Here is a 9837-nt window from a genome sequence, read left to right on the forward strand (position 1 = left end):
TCACAGCGAGCGCGGCCGCGGGTCGGGACGCCAGCCTCGGGTGGTCGTGTCCGTGTGGCCCAGGAGAGGGCGCCGTGCGGGGATCCCCCGCCCAGGGCTGCTTCTGAGGCCCCCGCTCTGGCCGCTCCCTCCCTCGGCGCCCTCAGTCTCCACATCTGGCCCCGGGGACGCGCCCCCGGGGGCCGGCGTCCTGGGCGGCGCGGATTCGTGGGGCGGGGTTCGGGGCTCACCGGGGCGGGTTCCAGGGCTCCGGCCGCCAGCACGCGGGGGAGACCCGGCCAGGGATGCGGGGGCGGGGGCAAGAGGATGATGCAACCGCCCCTCGGCACCGCCCGCGCCCCCCGATTGGCCGGCGCCCGCGCGGCCGCGCCGCGGATTGGCTGGGGCTGCGGGGGCGGGGCCGGTGGGCGCGGGTGCCGCGTGGCGAGCGCGGAGCTGCGGCCCTGGGGCGACCTGCGCGGGGTAACTGGGCGATGGGGCGCGGGGTTGGGGCCGGGCTGGGGTCTGGCTAGGGCGGGTTTGTGGTGCCGCCGGGCAGGGAGAGATGCGCGTCCACGACCCCCGAGCTCCGGGCTTTGGGGGGCTTGGGTCTGGGGGCCCTCCGGGCGCAGGTGGGTCGACCCCCGCCCCTCCCCGCCCCCTTCTGGAGGCCCGCGCACCGCTCTGTGCCCCGTCTGTCCGGGACCTTCGGGAGCAGGTCGGGACGCCGCTCTAGGGGGGAGACTGGAGCAGTTACCCGGCCCGGGCGGTTGAGCAGCCAAGGGGAAAGTGAGATCGGCTGGGATGGGGGTCCGCCGGGCTGGCGGCGCAGTGGCCCGGCCTTGCACTGCCCACCTAACTTCTTGCGCTAGATCCTGCCCCATCTCGTCCCGCAGCTGCCCTGCAGAGCCGGTGCCAGCTGTGAGGGTGTGGGCGCGGGCCTCGAGACACCATGAGCGTCGGCTTCATCGGGGCTGGCCAGCTGGCCTTTGCCCTGGCCAGGGGCTTCACAGCAGCAGGTAGGTCCTGCAGCCAGGAGGGGGCCGAGTGGGAGAGGGTGTGCCCATTACCCTTCCACAGGCTCGGGTGTGAAGGTGGGGGTCTGGATAACATGCCTTGTTTGAGCCCTGTGGGAAATAGGAGCCCCAGGATGTTTGGGGTCCACAGGGGGTTGAAGTCTCACCCTGGACAGTGGCTTTTCTGCTCTCTTTCCTGGGAGTGTGGGAGAGGGAGACCAAGACTGGCCTGAAGAGAGGAATTCTGTTCTCTGCAGGCATCCTGGCTGCTCACAAGATAACAGCCAGCTCCCCAGACATGGACTTGGCCACGGTTTCTGCCCTCAGGGTAGGTGCGATTGTCCTTGCAGTGGTGGGTCACTGTGTCTGGGGGCAGGTGTGTGACACCCTTGACCCTGGAGGGCCAGAAGTAGGGGCCCCAGAAGGAGACCCTGTGTCACAGCTCCCCACCCCAGTTAGAGGAGGGGCCCTGGGCTGGAGTATCTGGAACACCCTACTGATGGTGGGGAGGGAGTCCTGGTCTGGAATGGGGTTCCCCAAGTGCAGCCACCACAGGGAGCTGTGAGGGCGAGGCAGATGGGGCCACAGTGTGGGGGCCAGGCAAGACACACCCGGGGGCTGAATAAAGCTTCAGTTTACCACAGCTGAGTTAGGGCTCCAGATCCAAGGGTTGGGGCAGGCTCCTACCTTGAGACCACTACCCACACCAGCACTCAACAACCGGATCTCAGCAGCTTCTGTGTTGTTCTATATGTGGGGCTCTCGGCTTGCTGGGGGGACCCTGGGGGCAGGCTAAGCCTGCCTCTGTGCTCCCCACAGAAGATGGGGGTGAACCTGACGCCTCACAACAAAGAGACAGTGCAGCACAGTGACGTGCTCTTCCTGGCCGTGAAGCCGCACATCATTCCCTTCATCTTGGATGAAATTGGCGCCTACATCGAGGACCGGCACATTGTGGTGTCCTGCGCAGCCGGCGTCACCATCAGCTCCATCGAGAAGGTGGGCACTGCAGGGCCAGAGAGGGGGTGGAAATGGCACTGCCAAGTGGTCAGGAGCTCTGGCCCTCTCGGTGTCCCAGCTCTCCATCTGTGAAATGGGTGTGTTGGCCCAGCCCACAGAGAGAACTCAGGAAATGCTCAGTTGGGTGAATACATTCACACCCACACCCAGCACATGCTGCTGGGCAAGGGGCCGGGATGGACACACAGCTGGTTTCTCCTCCAGAAGCTGATGGCGTTCCAGCTGGCCCCCAAAGTCATCCGCTGCATGACCAACACACCAGTCGTGGTGCGGGAGGGAGCCACCGTGTACGCCACGGGCACCCACGCCCAGGTAGAGGATGGCAGGCTCCTGGAGCAGCTCATGGGCAGCGTGGGCTTCTGCACAGAAGTGGAGGAGGACCTGATCGATGCCGTCACGGGGCTCAGTGGCAGCGGCCCAGCCTATGTGAGGACTGGGGACGGGTGGGCGGCCACAGTTCTGAGGACCTCAGGGCACATCTGCCCATCTTCCACCCTCCTCTCTGCTCTGGGCTGCTGTGGCAGAACTGCTGGACCAAACGTTGCCCGGGGGAGGAGAAAAGGCCTGGGATGGTGGCTTAGGTGCCTTCTCCCTGCAGGCATTCACAGCCCTGGATGCCCTGGCTGATGGGGGCGTGAAGATGGGGCTTCCCAGGCGCCTGGCAGTCCGCCTTGGGGCCCAGGCTCTGATGGTCAGTGTTTTCCTTTACTCTCTGGTGGGGCACTCCTTGCCAGGTCCAAGGCCAGTGCACTGGGGTGGATGGATGGAGAGAGTCAGTGGGTGCCATGGTGGCTGGGGCTGGGAGCAGTGCCCTGCACAGGCAGGTAGGTGCCGCCACAGCTGTCAGGCCCTCTCTCTGGCTGCAGGGGGCTGCCAAGATGCTACTGGACTCAGAACAGCACCCAGGCCAGCTCAAGGACAACGTCTGCTCTCCTGGTGGGGCCACCATCCATGCCTTGCATGTGCTGGAGAGTGGGGGCTTCCGCTCGCTGCTCATCAACGCCGTGGAGGCCTCCTGCATCCGCACTCGGTGGGCCCCCGACACTGCCCGCTCCCTGCCGCCTGCCCCAGCACACCAGAGCCCTCGGCCTCGCACCTGGCTGCCCAGTTATTCATTCAGCAGATGTTTATCAAGCTCTGGCCTGGCAGTGCACAGAGCATGGGAGCCCCAAGGTTCCCCAGGGTTCCCATTTACAGTGCCCCTCACTATCCTCCATCACACTGTGAGGAGGTGGTACCTAGGGTGGGCCTGCTCAGTGCTCCCCACCTCGTTTCATCACCTGTGGCCCCAGAACCGGGTGCTCTTCCAAGCTGGGAGGTAGGCCCCTGGGAGCCAGAGGGAAGCTCTGTGGGCCTGATGATAACGCCTTCCTCCCAGCCTTGCTGGGGAGATTAAGTGAGTTAGACAACAAGATGTGTCGCAGAGCACTGTGCAAGGAAAACTCCATGAGAGCTGAGAGAAAAGCAAAGAACAGGGACAGACATGGGGTTTGGTGTCTCGGATCCGAGTCACTGCCCCAAATTCAGGTCTGTGGGATGGGCACCACTTTGCCTCCTCTCCAGTCCAAATCCATAGGTTTCTCCGAGTGCCACTCCGTGACAGCGAGGCTAGGACGCAGCGCTACCTTCCTGGCACCAACCTGCAGGGGAGATAGACGAGGCACATGTCCTGTGCTCGGGGCAATGAGGGCTCAGGGTCTGGGGGGGCTGCTAGTAGATTTGGTGACCCTGAGCCAATTTGAATGAGGTGAGGCAGCCAGACAGCAGTGTAGAGGAGGGGTAGCTGGCAGAGGGAACTGCCACTGCAAAGGCCCTGAGGTGGGAGTCACAGAACAGCAGCACCTGGGGCTGCCAGGTGCCAGAAGCTGTGGGCCTCACTTTGTCTTCCCTTGTGGACACTTGGGCTCCAGAAGGAGGCAGAGCCCTGGACCCAACCCTCCTTACTCCCTCCCCAGGGAGCTGCAGTCCATGGCTGACCAGGACGTCTCACCAGCCGCCATCAAGAAGACTGTCCTGGACAAGGTGAAGCTAGACTCCCCACCAGAGGCCCCTTCTGGCCACTCCAAACTGCTCCCCCGAAACCTGGCCCCGGCAGGCAAGAAGGACTGAGGTATCAGACTCATGAGAAAAACAGCCACTCTGAGTTGCTGCCTAGGCATCTGACGGCATGACAACACCACTCATCCAGAGTCTGGAGACATAGATAAGGTCCCAAGCTTAGTATCCCACCACAAGTTCCCACTTTGCTTTTCCCAGGGCACCTTTTAAAATAACCACTTAGAGTTGAGCCCTTGATAAGTTAGTGACCTCTGCCCCAGCCACCTTATAAGTAACAGGTGCTTCCTACCCTGCTCTCTATCTCCTGCTTGTTTGTGACCTGGGACCGAGGACTGCCCTTTCCCCAGCTCATTGTCCCCATCTCCTGCCCCGCTGCTGGGATCTGTGGGTAACAGATTTTGTGACTTTCCTTCCTTCGTGTGAGTGTACTGAAACTGCACCTTTAATCAAAACTGCCTCCGTTTTCAGTTCCCCAAAGGGGGAGCTCAGGTGCTGAAGAAGTTACCTGCGCCTGCCCCCACCCCCTCTTGTGGGTGGCATGTGCGCCCCCCATTCAGCAGGTCATATCTGCATATTAATTCGGTACACCAGCTCCAGCTTCACACAGCGGCCCTCCTGCCAGCCTGCTCTCCACCTTCTCCCGTCTCCTGGGCTCAGAGCTCATGCACTGGGCGTCTCTAGCCCCAGGCCTCACAGGGTGTCCCACAGTGGCCCACTGCCCATGGCTCTGGTCCACTCAGTGGTCAGCTGGTGTCAGAGGGGGGACACATCACTTCCCAGTAGGAATCTCCATGGTCCCCAAGTATTTCCTGACCCAGAACAGGGATGGATTCTCTGACCGCAACCTCCCCCATCCTCTGCTCCCAAAGTCAGGACCACCTTCCTCTGAAGCTCAGGAGGCCTGGGGACTTCACTCCCCAGCATCAGCTGGCTTGGGGCTTGGCCCCTTCCTCAGTACAAGGGTCAGGGTTCCCCCCGTGAAGGCCTAGCCAAGGAGGGAGCCTGACCCCCTCATAGGAGACACCTCCTTCCTTGGTGTGGGAAGGACCAAAGGGTCCCTGGTGTCTGGCAGGAGGGACGACGGTTCTGGGCTGGCTGCCAACCAGGCTTGTCCCGTTTGACATTTGAGAAAAGGGCTCCTCAGATGGTTGAACTTCTGAGGCCACCAGCACACTCAGGCTACCGTCTCCTGTACCTGACCCAACCCTTAGACGCTGTCACTTCTCTCCCTGACCTTTTAAGTTAAATAAATTGGTTTCCAGCCCCAGTGGCCTGACTTCTAACATCACCACATGTGGAAGGAGGCCCCCACCTGCCCCAGAGGCCTGTTGCTGTCGAGCGTAATGGGGAAGGCCAAGCAGCAGTCCATGGGCCTGAGCCCTTTGTTCCAACGTGACCAGGCTGCCTGGGGGGGCTGAGCCTCCCAGTAAGCAGAGGGGGAAGGCGCTGCTGGGGAAGGGGCCAGCCTTTTGGGCCTCAGTAACCAGAGGCAGGATGGAAGCTGGCACTGTAAGCTGGGCTTGGCATGCCCTGCTGTGGGAGGGCGTACCGGCCTCTGCAGCCTCTATTCTTTCTGGCTTGGTGGGGGCCCCCATCTCACCCAGGTGGGGCCAGGGGCACGTGAGGAAGGAGTTCCCTAGGGAGCATATTAGGATTCTCCAGAGAAACAGAGCCAGTAAGAGATGGCTTATATCTATAGAATAGGATAAATATTAAAAAAGAGATTTATTGTAAGGAATTGGTTCATGCAGTTGAAGTTAGCAGGTCCATCTGCAGGGTGGGTCAGCAGGCTGGACCTAAAGAGAGCTGATGTTCCAGTTCAGAGTCCGTCAGGCAGGCGGAGGCAGTCTGGAAGAGAATTCTCTCTTACTCCAGGGAGGGTCTGTCTTTTGTCTTTTTGTTCTATTCAGGCCTTCAACTGACTAGATGAGGTCCACCCACATCATGGACAGCAATCGGCTTTATTGATTAAATTGTTAATCTTGTGCAAAAACACCCTCACAGAAACAGCCTGAATAATATCTGACCAAATATCTGGGCACCCCGTGGCCCCGTAGTTGACATATAGAATTAACCATCACTGGAGGCCCACAAAATCAGAGGAGCTACTGAGGGTCAGAATCCTTTATGGGGCCAGGAGCGCTCACATTGGTGAAATCAACAGTTACTGAGCATGCAGACAGTAAGGTGAGGCTCCTTGCTTCCAGAGGTTGGGATACATGCTCAAGTATGTGAGGGAAGCTGGGCTGGGTGTCTGTGGGCTGTGTGGGAGGAGCCCCACACGAAGTGGTGGGTCCCCGCAAGGAGCAGAGGAGGGGATCAGGAGAGCTAGGCAGGGATTTTCGAGGAACCACATTGCAGGGTTGTGATCACCTCCAGTTCTTCCTCTGGGCCCACTGAGAACCAAGGCCTGGGGGACGTGGGGTGGGTGGAGGTGGCACTTTGGGGACAAGGATACAGCCTCCAAATCTAAGGGGAGAAAGGAGATGGGAAAAACAGAAGAACATGCATGACAGACAAGGGGCAACACTGCATTCCTCAGCCCTGTCGGGGTGGCCTTGAGAGTCCTGGTCACTCCCCATGCACCAACTGCCCACGTGGCCAGGTGTGGCCCAGCCGTGGGGTTGGGATCTGGCAGCCTGGGAGGTAAGCTGTGGATACACATGGCCAGTGCTGGGCTTGGGGTGCCCGTGGCCCTCCTGAGGCATGAGCCCCGGCACAGTCCCCAGGGTGAGGGTTGCGAGCACCCAGAATCACCCCTCTCCTGACAGCACTGGCAGTGCAGGCACACTGTGTCACCCTTCCCCTGGGGAAAAAGTCCCAAAAGAGATTATCCCATGGGCCACATACCTGCCCCAGACCAAAGCTGTCCCCTAATCGTTCCTTCCAAGTCAAAGCCAGCCTGTTTGAGTGCCTGCTGTGTGTCAGGCACTGACCAGTAAGAAGATGGGGGAGCTTCTCCCGGCACATGTGCCAGGTCTGAGAGAGGAAAGCAAGCAGGCGACCCTAAAGTGGGGAAGAGGCATGTCACAGCCTTGGAGGAAGAACAGGGGTTCAGACAGGCTTTGCAGGGGGGCTTGGTGCCGGCTCTTGAAGAAGGCACTGGATTTCAGCAAGTGGGACCTGTGAGCTTTCGCGCTGTGGTTCCCGATCAGGCCACAGGCTAGAGGTTGGAAAGCAACAGAATCAGAGCCTGAGGGAGGGCTGTGACACAGGCAGGCCAGAGGCTGCCGAGGTGGGTGGGGAGGGCTGCAAGGCCCCGAGTGTCCTGCAGGGAGAGACACCTCAGAAGCCCCTGAAAGTTGAGCACAGACCTGAGCAGAGCAGGGACGCGTTTTACATGGCTCTAGAGCAGGCCAAGGAGGGAGACGGGCTCTGGGGGCTGGGGCCTCCCAAGGCCAGCTGAGAAACGTTGCATTGAGGCCATCAGAGGAGCCACTGCAGGACACCCAGTGGGCTGGGTCAGCTTGGCAGTGCCTTCCTGGCCCATCACTGCCAGCTCTGACATCTACCTTGGCCCGGACCCCCTAAGTAGGGCAGAGGCCAGAGTGAATCTTTTTTTTTTTTGAGGAAGATTAGCCCTGAGCTAATTACTGCCAGTCCTCTTTTTGCTGAGGAAGACTGGCCCTGAGCTAACATCTATGCCTACCTTCCTCTACTTTATATGTGGGATGCCTACTACAGCATGGCTTTTGCCACGTGGTGCCATGTCCGCACCTGGAATCCGAACCAGCGAACCCCGGGCAGCTGAGAAGCAGAACATGCAAACTTAACTGCCGTGCCATCAGGCCGGCCCCCTGGAGTGAATCTTATTGTGCTTGGCCCAATGGGCTGGGTAAGCCTAGTGGAAGAGCCAGCTCCCTCTGCTTGATCCAGCTTCTGCCTCGGTTTCCTAATTGGAACCTTGCCCTAGGCTCCTGCCTGCCTGGCTGGGGCCTTTGCCCTGCCCGTCTCTGCCAGTCCTTTCCTGTGCCAGGCTGACCCCTGTCCTATGCCCCCGTGCAAGCTGAGCTCAAGTTCCAGAACAAATGGGTCAGCAGCTCCTGGCTGCGTCTATTCCCAGGAGAGAGGAGACGGGGAGGAGGGAGACCCTTCTGGAGAGTAGGAGCTCCCTCAGGGAGAAGGAGCAGGGCGGCGGATGACTCCTAAATTGGCCTCCCAGTCACCTCCCACATGTAAGTGGCAGCCAGACTCCATCCTGTTTGGATTGAGGAGTCAAGGGTGAAGGAATGTGAGTGAGGATTAGCCCAGGGAGCATCTACCCTGTGGTGGCCCCCAGCCCCAGGGCCAAATCACCTGGGTATCAGTGTTTCCCGATGGCACCCTTCTTCTGGCTCAGGCTGGGTGGCACCCTGTCAACAGATGGGGTCTGCCATATCTCTGCAGCCCAGAGAGAGCTCAGAGTCCACATCGCTACTGAGGGGGACCAGGAGAATGAAACTGGCACCCACTGGTGAGGAGGATAGAGGAGATGGAGCCAACAGGACTGCCCTCTTGGCCTCAGGGGCAAGTCTTCCCTCTTTTGTACATTAAGAGCTAAGGGCTTTAGAAGTCATGTCATGGGTATATGAAACCCCTATAGTGTGTGAAACTCAGGCTGTGCCCAGTGCAGGGGGACGTGCCCTGCCCTAAAGAGCATGAGATGATAAGAGAACCACATGCAAGCCTAACAAAGCAGAGGGTGACAAGGGGCTGTGGGTTCAGAGAGAAGCTCCTGGAGTCCGGCAGGCAGTGCTTCTGACACCTTTATGCCCTCTGGCTTCCAGGGCCTCCTTGGTTGGCCTTCATCATTCATTCAGTGGCACTGAATTCCCACAAGGACCCCACAGCCAGTCCCTCCTCCTCCCTCTGTCAGCTCACCTGGGTCTTGTTGGTCTGCCCAGCAGGGTGGGTTACCCTTCCTGGCTTTACCCTTAAGAAAGCCAGAATTGGGAAGTAGAATCTGGATCCCTCTTATTTCCCTTCTTCCCCTTCGTCGTCTCTTTGGGAATTTTGAACAGCAATGGGAACTCCTTACAGGAAGGGTAGGAGCAGAGCTGCACGCATGAACTGAGTTCCAGACAGAGGTTCATAAAACAGGAAAGGAAAGGTACAATTCCTACATCAGCCATTAATTCAACAGATGTTCACCACGCACCCACTCTGAGCCAGGTACCTGAGTCCTTGTCACTAATGTGAGTTCTTGGGGCGTTGGGTGAAAACAGACCATGCCAACCACGCTACTTGGAGCATCCTGGAGGAGGCCTGAACAGATCTAAGTTTGAATCTTGGACAAGTCCGTCACTTCTCAGCGCCTGTTGCTTGTCTGTGAGCCTGGCCACTCTTCCTGGCAGGGCTGAGGCGGGCTCCCCAGTTAGGCGAGGTAATAATGCTTGCAGAGCCTGCCATGCAGCATCAGAAACACCATGAGGGTCCTCTCCGTAACGCATGTGGCCCTCGGGTCCGCACCTGCCCCCTGGACACGCGGCCAGTGAAAGTATGTGCACAGCAGGGTCAGGAAGGCGCCTCGGCAGAGCCCGGAGGCCCCGCCTCTGAGGCCAGGGGTGTGTGTAGGGGGCTGAGGGTGGGCGTGGCCGACCGAGGTGCGCGCGCTCGCGCCAGTCCCGCGAGACCCCGCCCGGGCAGGGCGCGGCGGGCGTTGCCGGGGCGACGGCGCCCGGACGCGCAAGCGCAGTACGGGCGCGCCCCGCCCCCGCCGCCGCAGCTGCCGCCGCCGCCGCCGCGCCTTCCCCTTTAAGCCCCGGCCGGTCGCGTCGCCGCTTCA

The 9837-nt window shown here is 60.2% G+C and overlaps 1 protein-coding gene across 3 annotated transcripts; it reads left to right on the forward strand.

The window, feature by feature from the left end:
- Positions 1-322: 322 nt before the first annotated feature.
- On the forward strand, positions 323-6068 carry PYCR1 (pyrroline-5-carboxylate reductase 1). 3 transcript variants are annotated; one of them, XM_070559660.1, is made up of 9 exons: positions 323-462; positions 852-998; positions 1253-1323; positions 1815-1994; positions 2220-2441; positions 2614-2706; positions 2882-3045; positions 3971-4125; positions 5984-6068. In XM_070559660.1, exons 2-8 carry the CDS (start codon positions 932-934, stop codon positions 4122-4124), a joined length of 951 nt encoding a protein of 316 aa, XP_070415761.1. In that variant the 5' UTR covers positions 323-462; positions 852-931; the 3' UTR covers position 4125; positions 5984-6068. The 3 variants fall into 3 exon arrangements, with proteins under 3 accessions (XP_070415761.1, XP_070415760.1, XP_070415762.1); XM_070559659.1 differs by having other exon boundaries at positions 391-462; positions 876-998; XM_070559661.1 differs by having other exon boundaries at positions 454-611; positions 876-998.
- The last annotated feature ends 3769 nt before the right edge of the window (positions 6069-9837 follow it).

This window comes from Equus przewalskii, chromosome 10 (assembly GCF_037783145.1).
Source record: "Equus przewalskii isolate Varuska chromosome 10, EquPr2, whole genome shotgun sequence".
Classification (NCBI taxonomy): Eukaryota; Metazoa; Chordata; class Mammalia; order Perissodactyla; family Equidae; genus Equus; species Equus przewalskii.

Excerpts from the sequence above, each read along its gene's own strand:
- PYCR1 (XM_070559660.1), top strand. The coding sequence starts at position 932 with ATGAGCGTCGGCTTCATCGGGGCTGGCCAGCTGGCCTTTGCCCTGGCC. Across the intron at positions 999-1,252 it reads CAGGGGCTTCACAGCAGCAG|GCATCCTGGCTGCTCACAAG; the intron begins GTAGGTCCTGCA and ends TGTTCTCTGCAG. Across the intron at positions 1,995-2,219 it reads CCATCAGCTCCATCGAGAAG|AAGCTGATGGCGTTCCAGCT; the intron begins GTGGGCACTGCA and ends TTTCTCCTCCAG.